Raw genomic sequence first — 13,759 nt, 5'->3', positions numbered from 1 at the left:
GATATTATTTGTCAGAGAGAGAGAGAATGTGCGGGCGCCTGTATGAGCACGGGGAGGGGCAGAAGGAGAAGCAGGCTTCCCACTTAGCAAGGTGCCCCATGCGGGATTGGATCCTAGGACCCCCGGATCATGACAGACACTTAACTGACTGAGCCACCCAGGTGTCCCAAGTTCTTATAACATTTTCACTCTTAAACTGTCTGGTTTGATGATAAATTAAATGGTTAGCACAGCACTTAGATACTGAATTAGGACAATAGCTTCCTGAATTAATCTCATCTTAATGAGACAAAAGTCTTTATGCCACAAATTGAAATGAGCCTTAAATATAAACATCACCAGCAATATCCTAATACATCATACCTCCTTCTTCCTCTTTCTTTCTATTACTCTTTTTCTTGGGGGGGGGGCGATCTTATTTATTTATTTGTCAGAGAGAGAGTGAGAGAGCACAAGCAGGGGGAGTGGCAGGCAGAGGGAGAAGTAGGCTCCCCGCTGAGCAGGGAGCCTGACGCAGGGCGTGATCACGACCTGAGCTGAAGGCAGACGCTTAACCTCCTGAGCCACCCAGGCGTCCCTTCTTCCTGTTACTCTTAAAATGCACATGTGTCCCTTCACAGGCCTTTTAAGAAATACTGTAAGTTACTAAAGGTGAACTATTTCAAGAGATCTAGAATCCAGTTGATTTTTAATATTCATTGGCGTATAATTTTAGATAGGTTAACAGGGTCTGCTGTTGTTGTCTGTTTTTAACAGAGATGGTGAGACTCTCAAAGATTCATCAAGAATTTCTTAGCCTGGGGGGTGCCTGGGTGGCTCAGCGGGTTAAAGCCTCTGCCTTTGGCTCAGGTCATGATCCCAGCGTCCTGGGATCGAGCCCCACATCGGGCTCTCTGCTCAGCAGGAAGCCTGCTTCCTCCTCTCTCTCTCTCTCTGCCTGCCTCTCTGCCTACTTGTGATCTCTGTCAAATAAATTAAAAAAAAAAAAAAAAAAGAATTTCTTAGCCTGGGCCCAGATCCAATTTTGACACTGGTGTTCGGTAACCTCAGCTTCATTTTTGTATCTCTTTTCCATACTCTGTGATATTCTCTCCCATCCCCCAAACTGTCTTTAACAAAAGGATATGGCATCATCTGTAAACTTAAGTCAGTGGATTACCTCCCCAGGGATATTTTACTTAAAGCTCTATCTGCAATTATGGAGCATCTAACTACTTACTATCTTGTTAAAGGTAGTTGGTTATCAGCATGCTGGAGAGGGTACCATTTTTTACCCAGGAAACTTTCCCTGGTACGATAAATGCCACAATGTGAAGGTTGCTGCCTAGGTTTCTAATAGGAAAGGATGACTGATATCTGAAGCCTGGACTGATGTCTTGCCTTTCCCTAGAACCATTTAGAGTGAAGATTAAAAGAGGGAGAAAGGGAGAATATTTTAATTCAGTAGGTAATACTTCTGTTTAGGTCTTTTTTTTAAGATATAGCAATTGATCCACATTAAAGCAGCCCAGGACATTTCAATATTTAAATAAAATGCAATAATAAAGAGGTAATTTAATCTGCAATATCATACATTAATAATTAGCAGAGCATTACTGCACTGCAAGGTAAAGAGCTAGGGGAACATAACTAATGAACTATCAATGCCAAAGTAGACTTCATACGAAAATAAGACTTTAATAAATCTTTTATTAAATGGCTACAAATGAACCATTTTGTTAACATCTAATAGGAAACTACTAAGCTACTTAATTCACATATATAAATGAAGAACGTGCAGGCAATTAACTTCACAATTGCGGAAGGTCAGGGCTCCCAGTGAGAGTTGCCATTCCTTCCACCTTTCAGGGCTGCTGCCGCACTGGGCCGAGGCCCAGCTTTTCCTCGACTGCTCTATACTCTCGCAGCAACTCTGACCATGCTCTGAAGCAGCCGAAGTACAAAATAAACAGAGGATGACCTACAGGCTAGCAAGTGACCTAAAACTAAATCATACAAAGCTTAAGAAATATTGAGTGCCAAGAAAAGGAATCTGGAAGGAAAACTATAAGCAAGGATTGGTATTATAGACGGGAGCTGAGTGGTATTTATTGAAGATGATAACATAATAAGGAAGTGCTTGGAAACTGCAAATGCTTGTCCGGGTCTGGATGGGACTCTAGGAGATCTGAAACTCACTAGAGATTATAGACCAGAAAGGCTCTATTTACCGAGTGGAAATGTACAAGTACACAATAATATCGATTGTCTCCAGCAGCAGCAAATGTTAAATTCATTAGACAAAGGAAATAAACATTGTTATGGAAGCAAGAAACTGCTGGTGAAAAAAATAAACGCTTTTAATAAATCAGACCAGGAACTGCACTGAAACAGGACAAGGTGCAAAATCTTTGATGTCTTCTCTACCAATTTGGATAGACTAAGTCTACAAATTACCAAGAGTTTCGTGGATTATTACGGGCCAATCTGCCAGCAGCCATTATCAATGTACGCTGGAAGGAGAAGAGGGTTGGGGACAAAGAAAGCGCACAGATTCTTACACGCACAGTAAGGAATCTCATGCTTCATACCTTATACCCTTTAAACGATGGTTTGAGAAAAGTGAGAGTCTGTAAAATGAGTATATGTGTAAACAGAAATAATTGCCAAAGACAAAACTGTGCCCCAGATTAAAAACGAGTCAACAGCAGACACACGTCTGGATCAAGTTGTTAATGTAGCTGAAACGGAGCCCGAGAATCATACTCAATAGGGAACCTTAACTAAAAAAGGAAAAAATCAATGATAAATAAGACTGGTTCTTCACCTCCAGAGTTCCAACCAAGGGAGACTATTAAAGAAACCACAGTAGCCTCTGTCGGTACAGTGTGAGATTTTCACATCATTGCTTGGGTTGATACACGGAGTGCGTGATAAGCTGAAATACATTTTAGCAATATATTTTTTTTAAAGACATCTATTTATTTATTTGACAGAGAGAGAGAGAGAGATCACAAGTCAGCAGAGAGGCAGGCAGAGAGGAGGAAGCAGGCTCCCCGCCGAGCAGAGAGCCGGATGTGGGGCTCCATCCCAGGACGCTGAGACCATGACCTGAGCCAAAGGCGGAGGCTTTAACTCACTGAGCCACCCAGGTGCCTCCTTTTAAGCAATATTTTAAGAGGTGGACACCTGAAAACAGGAAGACAACAAAACTAGAAGACAGAATGAAAGTTTTTACATTTTTTGGATTCCTTATTCTTCATATACATACATTAGTGAGATTATAGCAACTGGCAGACCTTCCTTTCTATGTCAGTTCATAAAACTAAAAAATATAATTCCATGGATGGTTCACTAATGGCATCGCTTTGAAATGGAATTTTAAATCATCCCGAGAGTGATCTCTTACACAGTCTGAATACGGAGAAATCAGCCACAACTACACATATGGCTAGAATGGGTTGTCCTCTAAACAACTATTTTCTCTCCTAATTGTCCCACCAACCAAAATTTATGAGTACAACGTGAGGAATAACAGGAACATATCTTCCCCCAAGATGCGTCCAAATATCTCCACTAGAAGACATGGCTTTAAGAAATACCAACTCTCATACAGACACAGTTTTTGAGGCTTCTGAACTACATAACATTCCTAAAATGAAACACGTTTCTACTGACTGAACTCGACATATTTCATACATATTTGTCAGAACAATTATTGTCAACTACAATGCAATTATCCATATTCAATTTGATGACTCAACTGGAAAATTACTTTTTTCCTAGTAAAATTTTTCCAAATGACAATAGTGAATCAGTGTTGATGAGTTGTTCGGTGTGTGCTAATTAATTACACTGGGTAAATTTAGTTCTGTGCTAATAACCTCAGGAAAGGAAAAAAGATCTGTAGACATGACTCTTTGTCTTAAGTGAAGAAATCTCCTGTTTGCCTACTTCTTTCTTACCTTCTCTTTCTGATCTCTTCCACACGAGTGTTCCATAATACAAAATAAACAGTAAAAGCCAACTAATCTTGGCTCACACTACAGATAAAACAAACAAACAAACAAACAAAAACAAGAGTTCCTTGGAACCATGTTCTTAGGTCAAGAGTAAAAGAAAAGAAAGAGATTTTTATTGTTGACAACTAACTATGAGGACTTCCTGCTAACTCATTTTCGGGGAAGAATTGGTTTAGATCACGCATTTAAAGGCAAAAAAAAAAAAAAAACCCAAAAACCCACAACCATGATTTATTCGTTGTGAAATCTGTTTCTTCATCCAGAAGCTAATTTAAATGCTGACATTAGGCAGGGGCTCTATGGGACAGGGCATTTTGTGGGGCATACTCCCCAGAGTCTTCTATTTTCTGGATTTTATGTGGTGATGATTCTTTTCTCTGAGACTAATGGAAGCCTAGGGCAGAAAAGAAATAAACGCTGCTAGGAATGTTAGGGGGACTTTGTCACAAGGCCGTCAATAGGAAGCTAGTGAGGAAGGACACCACCCCTGGCTCGTGCAGTACATGGTATAAGGAAGACATTGACTGTCAAGGTTCTGTCCAAAGAAAGAAGGAAAATTTTTTTTGTGCTGGGAGATATTTACGAATGCAATGGATTAACTCAAAACTTGTTCTACACTAGTTCTGCATGTTTGTCTGAGCGGTTTACTCCCTGTGGGCCAACCCGTGTTAGAAGTCTTAACTTAAGGACCTCACTGAAACACCCGGATGTGTACAGAGAGAGGACACGAAGCTGGGGAAGCCTCTGGAACACAAGACTGAGAGCAGCCCATGGGCCATCCCACAGAAATGGGTCAAAATGACTGTGTATTGTGACAGAATAGGAGTTGCATGGTTTACAACAGAGGATGGGAGTTTCAGGAGTTAGAGATCTCAGTTCATCACAAGGAAGAATATTACCATCTAATATTATTGTCTAAGAACGGGTGGGATGTCTTAGGAAATAATGCTGGAAGGAACCTTAGAGAGTAGGTCCCATCTCCCTTCTATGGCAAGAAATTAAACCCTCCTCCACAAATGGTCGTCTGACTTGTGCTTCACTATCTGCTCAGGAACCCTCTATGATTTTAGGACGTGAAGGACAGAACGTGTCCTGCGAAAGGAGGGTTGTCTTAGAAGCAAGAGTCTGTTAACCATGTTCATCGAATCAAACTACGTATGGAACCCAGAATCATACCCTCTATCTCCATCTTTTTCTCGACATGCCTGATGATCTGTAGGTAAGTGAAAAAAAAAATAGTAATGCAGAGTTTCACTAAAGGCATTTGTTCTCGTGTCTTGTAGCCTACACAACGTGTGAAAAGGACGAGAATGTTCACCGGGCTGGCAAGTTAAAAATAACCAGTAACCTGGCGCTGTTCTCAGCGAAGACAAGACACAGAGTATGTCTGGTAAACTTGTTCACAAGAAGAGGCCGAGACTAGTTTATCTTTAAATGTGAGACCTTAATCAACATGGCCGGCTGACTCTGGCAGGGTGGCCATTCTCCTAGCAGACATGTGGGGCAGTCCTACCAGCATCGATGATCTGGGAGTCTCCCTCAGAGGACTCACCTGCTTTCCAGTGGTACATTACTGCCAAGGACCCAGCTGTCTTGCAGCTGGACGGACTCGGGTGTGGTTTGCAGCTCGGCGGGCAAAGCAGCCGGCGGGGCCGGACTCTGGTTCCTTCTATTGGTCAGGGAGTTTCTGTTGAGAGAAGTGATGGACGGATGGTGTTGGGCGGGGTGCTGTTTATGGGGTGGTGGCAAAGGCTGCAGAGTGGGCTGGCCTTGGTTGTTTGCAGGTTGCTCTGTAAAAAGAAAAGGAAACTCATTATATATTTATCTTGATATATGTGTATGTACCTACGTAGCTACACACACCATCAATTTCTTGGGGGATCCACTGCAGATGAAGAAGAATTAAAAACTGCATTTGAATCCATAACCTAATAAATTTGCATATTATTCTATTAAGCGGGTGTTCAGTGACATTCTCTAAGAGCAAGTTTACCCTTGATACACGAAGTACTAATTAATATACAACAGATGGTAAAATTGGTTTTGGTTTTAATTTGTTTCAGATTTTTTTTCATCTGGTTTTATTAACACCTACAGAAAACAGTATCTGACAGGTCCCCTAATGTGCCTTTCGACTTTGGCTTTTTTTAAACAAACCAACCCTGAAATTAAATGGGTAATTTCCATGGAACACAAAGGTTTTCGAAATGCATATAATCCCTATAATTATTTAATGGAGTTTTTTTAAGCTTTATTTAACTGCAATAAATTATTACAAGCTAGTTGCTAAACAGCAGTAGACTACTCTAGTTTAGTGCATTTCAAATAAGGCAGATTTGCGTTATGATCCACTAATAGACGCTAAGTATTCTTTAGCAGAAGGTCACTCTGTGAAGCAGATGTTGTTTCATGGATATTTAACAGACTGAATCACATCTGACTACGACGTCAGAAGACTCATATACTTAATGACCGTTACATCCATTAGAACACACACAGAACAGATTTTCCAATTTCACAGCATGCAGTATAACCATATCTTAGAGGAAGTCATAGGTGACCAGAGCGACTCACGCCACTATGTCAGCGGTACAAATATTGTGTTTGAAACCACGATCGTAAGGGATCCAGCGACTTCAAAATATAAACACAATGCAAGGCCGTGGAGAAATTCCCTAAGGCTTAATAAGTCGTAAGTTAAAATTTACAAATTAATGTAACATGAAACTAACTTTTCAATCTCATTGCCTGCCTCTGGACATGCTAGAATTCACAAACACCACATTTTAACAAACAGACAGACGACTCCTTAATTTAATGCTAAACTTATTATGGTTCCACACATAGAAGATATCAATTTTTGACTAAAGGCAGTTCGAAGTGCAATATAATTTTAAAGTGATGTATTAAATCATGCTATTAATATAAATGCACGTATTAAAAGAGAATAGGAAACACAGGGGCTATCTTTCATCTGCTGTGTGAACTCCAGCAGCAATTGTTATGCCAAATAGAGTCTAACGCTGTAATTCTGATTGCATGAAATGAATACTTGATATATAATAGCTTGAACATGTATTATCAAACCTCTTTACAAGGCACAATAATTAAAATAACTCCTCCCATAGCACATAATATCAGTAATTACCGTGTATTTCTAATGGTCTCTAACAATCCATATAATATCACTTAACAACTAATAATTTCTTACTCTTGAAATGAGGGACAGAAATGAAGCTACTTTCTTGCACAGTCTCTATTCTTGAGGATCCCTATATTAGAAACCACAGAAATCTTGCTTGCTCCATTGTTTTGGTGCTCATGAAAAATTAAGAGTATCTACATCTCCATTAAATTAAAGGTACCCTTGGAGGTAATGAGAGGGCTAAACTAGCACATACAGTTTTAATTGTGTTAGAAAAAAAGAAATAGCTTAAAACTCAAAGAACATTTAGTATTCAGGTACCATATGATTAATTTTGTCTTCTCCAGCATTAGTGCATATGATTAGAATATCTATGGAGGTCTTTGAGGAGCATTTCAAAAGCTGCTTTTATAAATATATACATGCATACATACATATATATGTATATATACACATTATATGTATCTATGTATATATATATATGTATGTATGCATGTATATATTTATTTCACAATAAGCTAAGGGCCTTAACTAGGTTAGTATCAATGCAATGAGAAGAAAGAAATGACTGAAACATTTCAAAGGGAGAAGTATTAAGATTGAGTCTAAAAAGAAGCAGAGGGATATGTCAAATGATGCATGTTTTTAAGCATGGCTCCACGAAAGAATGGAACTATACTATACATATGATGTATAAATTATGTATTGGATATTATACTAACTAGAGGAGAGAGCAGTGTGGAGTAGCAGTTGATACCAAATTTAATTTCTAACTCTGTGAGGCATCACCATAGTGAATCTCAGTTTTCTCATTTGTAATGTGGAAAATAATACCGTCCCATGTAGGTATTAGTTTAATTTTAGGATTCAGTGAAATGAACTCATTTACTCATTCGATTACCTACTGAGTCACACAGTCCACAAACATTTATCAAGCCTCTATGTTCCAAAGATATGCTAAGTCAATAAGTGAAAGTACTAGGTAATGGCTAAAACATCATGGATATTAAGATTGTTCTTGAGGATGAAATGATTTTAAGATCTATTGCCATCATCACATATTTAAATATGTTGAATTAAAGATTCTTATTCTTGGGGTACCTGGGTGGCTCAGTCAGTTAAGCAGGCAACTCTTAGTCTTAGCTCAGGTCGTGATGTCAGGGTCCTGGGATCAAACCCCACATTGGACTCTGCGCTCAGTGAGGAGTCTGCTTGAAGATTCTTGCTCTCCCTCTGCCTACCCCTCCTCCCCACTCACACATGTACTCCCTCTCCAAAACAAATAAATCTTTAAAAAAGGATTCTTATGGGGCGCCTGGGTAGCTCAGTGGGTTAAAGCCTCTGCATTCGGCTCAGGTCATGATCCCAGGGTCCTGGGATTGAGCCCCACATCGGGCTCTCTGCTCAGCAGGGAGCCTGCTCTCTCCCCCCTCTCTGCCTGCCTCTCTGGCTACTTGTGATCTCTGTCAAATAAATAAATAAAATCTTAAAAAAAAAAAAGGATTCTTAAACAGTGAGAATAAATTTCCATTTAAGGTCTCAAAACTAATTGGCACTACGGTGGCCTTCTCTAGGTTCACTCATTCATTTGGCAAGCCCCCCTCAAGAACTTATGATGAACAAGACATCATGCAAAGATCCATGCCCTTGTTTATAGCAGCAATGTCCACAATAACCAAACTATAGAAAGAATCTAGATGTCCATCAACAGATGAATGGATAAAGAAGATGTGGTGTATATATACAATGGACTACTATGCAGCCATCAAAAAACCTGAAGTCTTGCCATTTGCCATGACGTGGATGGAGCTAGAAGGTATTATGCTAAGTGAAATAAGTCAATCAGAGAAAGACAATTATCATATGATCCCCCTGATATGAAGAATTTGAGAGGCAACGGGAGGGTGGGGGAAGGGAGGGAAAATATGAAACAAGATGGGATCGGGAGGGAGACAAACCAGAAGAGACTCTTAACCTCACAAAACAAACTGAGGGTTGCTGTGGGGGGCGGGTGTGGTGTGAGGGAGAGGGTGGTTGGGTTATGGACATTGGGGAGGGCATGTGCTATGGTGAGTGCTGTGAAATGTGTAAGCCTGACGGTTCACAGACCTGTACCCCTGGGGCTAATAATATATTATATGTTAATAAAAATTAAAAATTAAAAAAAAAAAGATCCATGCCCTTTTCAATTATTTATCCAGGTGATTTCAGCACAATGTGTTCTGTCTGCTGGGACCTCTTTGGATCTGACTACCTAATCATGAGGTCTTCCTATAAAACAAATCCAGATAATGAAAGCTAGATTCACTCTAAAATTTGATGGAAGAGAATAAATGCAGAGCCTGAGAGAGATGGGATGGATGACCAGAAATTTAAATCCTGCAGCAGTCCACAGAGGCAAAATCCGAGGATTCCCTTGGAGGTGCACGCTGCCTCTAGGGATCTGGGCTTATAGGATGTAAGAAGTGGTGGAAGTATGTATCTATACCCACTTATTCAAGACAGCATAAATTTATCAAGCATAACAAGATAAAAGAAAATTAAACACAGACCGAAAGGAAGAAAGAGAGAATAAAAGAAAATAAAGTGGGAACAATAACATAAAGCCAGATCTAAAGCAAATGGACAAAATGCCTGCTGTATAGTTCTGTACATTTTTAAAGAAGGATACAAATCTGGCTCTAAATTATTTATCTAGTTGTCAACACAAAAAGGGAAACATGATCAGTTACCTGATTTGGGATGTTTTTACGATCACAAGGTTTGCTTGAGAAAAGCATTAACCATTACTGGTATTGAAAATAGAGAGAAAATTTTCTTTTAAGTCCGCAGAGGAAGAAAAACTGATCATCCAGGAAAAATTTTATGACTTGGGTTCAAAATGGACACAAAGAGGGGTGCCTGGATGGCTCAGTCAGTTAACCATCCTAGTCTTGACATGAAAAATTAAGAGTATCTACATCTCCGTTAAATCAGAGGTACCTTTGCAGGTAATGAGAGGGTTAATCTCAGGGTCATAATCTCAGGATGGTGGAGCCTGTTTAAGATTCTCTCTCTTCCTGCTCCCTCTGCCTCTCCCGTACTAAAACAAACAAACAAAAAATGGATACAAAGAAACAGAATAGGGTCAGATTTGGAGACAAGCACTTAAAATCTGATACTTGTGACCAGATCCACATTAAGACCAACCAAAACACCAACTGTGGCCCTTGCTTTAGGCTGATTCATTGATACAAGATTCCTGTAGATTTGAGAAAGTTGTGGATACAACAACTCTGAGTCATAGAGGGGACAATTAGACCTCAGAGTTACCAGGTTTAATGTCCCTGAGGCATAGCTCTGAACATGTCATTTTCCTTAGAAACTCCAAAGGGCTTCCTCGTACCTATAAAACATAAAATGCACTTTCTGAAGGCAAATGTCATATTTTCCTGAGTTAGTCCTCAAAATAGTTTTGCAAATGTTCCCCCATATATCTTGTTCTCGTCAAGCTTGCTGTACCCAGTGTATACACCTTTCCGCATAAGCATATTTGCTCCTAACTGGAAAGACATTATCCTCCATTTTTCTCTATCCAAACCCTACGTACTTCAAGCTCTAAGAAAGAGGACATTCCTGTTTTCTTCAAGTAGAAATCAGTTATTTCTTCTCTGAGTCGTAGAGTATTTTATCTGAGCCTTTTTCATGGCTCTTTTCATCTCCCCTGTCACAATTAATTGTATAGGTCTCGTGTCTCCTGTTAGACTCTATAGGGGCAGGATCCACATCAAATTCACCTTGGAACCCCTAAGAAGCACATATGGGTAGATATGTGGTCAGTAAATAAATATTCATTCTCTCAATCTATATTTGATGGATGAATATTTTGTGAAGAATTCAATGAAGAGCACATTGAGTTGGTAAAGTGCAGAGCCTGCCCATAGGACCTTTAATTGCAAGGTCATTTGCAACCTGTCTTAGCTCCTCAATTCTTAGACCCTGAAAGGCAGGGACTCTAACTTAAATTTCTTTGGACTTTTCAGTATCTTCACTCAGCCTTGTACTTCAAAGACTCCTAGAAATGTGCTGGCTGATCAGTAACAATTAGGCAATAATGGCACCTTCAGGGCTCATCCCACACAGGCAAGGCGCCATGTTACTTCGCCCAGACTTCAGGTTTTAGGAATATTTCTCCGGAACCGCACCAGAGGTTCCAGTAGTCAAAATCTACCTTCTAAGATGTGAAAATAATGGGAAGATTACCTAAAATAAGTATGAATATATAAAATACAAACCTATAAGATATGAAACAATAAATAAAATACATACATATTACAGCTTTACCCAACACAGTTATGTCTTCCTTGTATTTGAAAGCTTATGATTAGAAGTGTTCCAGATTAGGTATTTTAGAAAAGGTGTAGGTTATTTTCTCAAAATATTCTTTCTCCCTTTTTAAAATAAAATTCTTCTCATATGCTTAGTAAAAATTATTATACTCGATGAGAGTCTTTATTCACCACACTCCTTCTTTCTACCTTTTTTCAAGTTCTTATTACTCATATAACTTCATGACAGCCTAGCAGCTGCTTGTTTTTATTTGGTAAACATAAGTGATAGCAGATGATTTTTATTTTTATTTTTTAAAAAAATTTTAAAGATTTATTTATTTGAGACAGAGAGAGAGAGAAGGAGAAAGCACGAGTGGTAGGGAGGAGTAGAGAGAGAAGAAACGGACTCCCCACTAAGCAGGGAGCCAGACATGGCACTCGATCTTAACACTCTGAGATCATGACCTAAGCTGAAAGCAGATGCTTAACCGACTGAGGCACCCAGACGTCCCTACAGCAGATAATTTTATTTTTTATTTTATATTTCTTAAAGATTTTATATATTTATTTGACAGAGAGAGAGACAGGGTGAGAGGGAACACAAGCAGGGGGAGTGGGAGAGGGAGAAGCAGGTGAGCCTGAAGGGGGGTCCGATCCCAGGACTCTGGGAACATGACCTGAGCCGAGGGAAGACACTTAACGACTGAGCCACCCAGGTGCCCCAGCTCACATAACATGAATGATAAATATTAGATAGGTAAGACTTTGGTCATTTTCCTCAGCCCTGTGCCACCAAAGAATGTATAGCCCAATAGTGTCATTTAAGGTTGTCACCTCAAACCCACTGACATGGGGTAATGACTTGGATCATGGCATGCACTGAGTAAGGTGTGTTGAGAAATCATGAAAGTGTTAGGAGCCACAGAAGCTCTCTGATAATGGGGCAGATTCCAGTTTAAGCAACTTATAAAACCCCAATTCTAAGCAAATGTAAGGCATGTTGACAGCACTCTGCAGGGGGAAGAAAAGAAAGTTGTGACAATGTCTCTGTAATAGCAACGAGGCTATTATGATCAGTGAGGTGAAAGGTACCATAGAGAGAATGACAATAATGTGGATATTTATTTTTCAGTGGCCCTATTTTCTTGAGTATCCCTATCTCTTGAGTATCTATCTCTCTGAGCTTCATTTATTCTGTAGTGCTTAAAGGATCTGAAAGATATAGTAAGTAATAAATAGTAACTTATTCAGGGTAGAAAAGAAAGAACTCTCTTCAGGGAAGAACATCATGAGGGAAAACAGTACAGCTGACCCAGGAACACAGGGGTTAGGGGCATAGACACCCTGCACAGTAGAAAACCTCGAGTATAACTTGTGACTCCCCAATACACTTAATTACTAATAGCCTGTTGTTGACCAGAAGTCTTACCAATAACATAAACAGCTGATGAACACATATTTTGTATCTGATATGTATTACGTATTATCTTATAAGAAAGAGAATTAGAGAAAAGAAAATAGTAAGAAAGGGAAAATACAGATACAACACTGGGTTGTATTTATTGAAAAAAAAACAAAAAACAAAAAAAACCCACGTCTGAATGGACCCACACCGTTCAGACCCATGTTGTTCAAGGACCAAGTATAACTGAGAAGCCTTTTAGCAATTGATACCATTATCACGAGACGCAAGGACACACAGTCAAGTACGTCCGAACGGGAAAAGTTCTTCCTTTAACAGGTACCAAAGCAAGAATCGGAAACATCCTAAGAATCAGAAATAAACTCACGTGGTGTCGGTTCCCACGGAAGAGGGAATTTTATCTCACCGTTGTAAAGTCAACCTGAGTCTCTTTTTCCCATGTCGTGTGACCACAGAACCAAGTAAAGAATTATTAAAAGGTGGTGTGGGAGATGCCTGTTTTTTAAAAAACAGATCTGGTCATATTCACGGGGGGTGGTGGTGGTGGTGTGTATGTGTGTGTGTGTGTATTTTTAAATTAAAAGCAGTTTCTAGACCACTATATCCATTCAGCCCCAGTGTGTGTGTGTGTGTGTGTGTGTGTGTGTGTGTGTATTTTTAGATTAAAAGCAGTTTCTAGACCGTTATATCAAATTCAGCCCCAGTTCCTCTCTGCTTTACGGCCCTGGGCTGTGGCCTTTGTGGAACACAGTGGAAATGATCTCCCAAGTGTGAAAGCTGGGGGATTAAAGTCTGCTTGTGTGCATGTGCGTGTGCATGTGTGCGTGCGTGCCTCTTCATGTGGGAGGGGCTGAAAATAAGTGTCAGGTGAGAGGTGAGG

At 39.7% G+C, this 13,759-nt stretch overlaps 1 protein-coding gene across 5 annotated transcripts in view; it reads right to left on the bottom strand.

The window, feature by feature from the left end:
• The window catches only part of TENM3 (teneurin transmembrane protein 3), a 592,885-nt gene that overhangs the window by 176,235 nt on the left and 402,891 nt on the right, over positions 1 to 13,759 (bottom strand). For all 5 annotated transcript variants that reach the window (XM_032869853.1, XM_032869854.1, XM_032869855.1 and 2 more), the window contains one exon: positions 5,554 to 5,791. In XM_032869853.1, coding sequence (XP_032725744.1) covers positions 5,554 to 5,791 — 238 coding nt within the window. The remainder of the gene's footprint in view (positions 1 to 5,553; positions 5,792 to 13,759) is intronic.

Source organism: Lontra canadensis, unplaced genomic scaffold, assembly GCF_010015895.1.
Source record: "Lontra canadensis isolate GAN:19392208 unplaced genomic scaffold, GSC_riverotter_1.0 scaffold39, whole genome shotgun sequence".
In the NCBI taxonomy this organism is placed as follows: Eukaryota; Metazoa; Chordata; class Mammalia; order Carnivora; family Mustelidae; genus Lontra; species Lontra canadensis.
The sequence above is the reverse complement of the archived record's forward strand: the minus strand, read 5'-3'. Positions and strand labels throughout refer to the sequence as shown.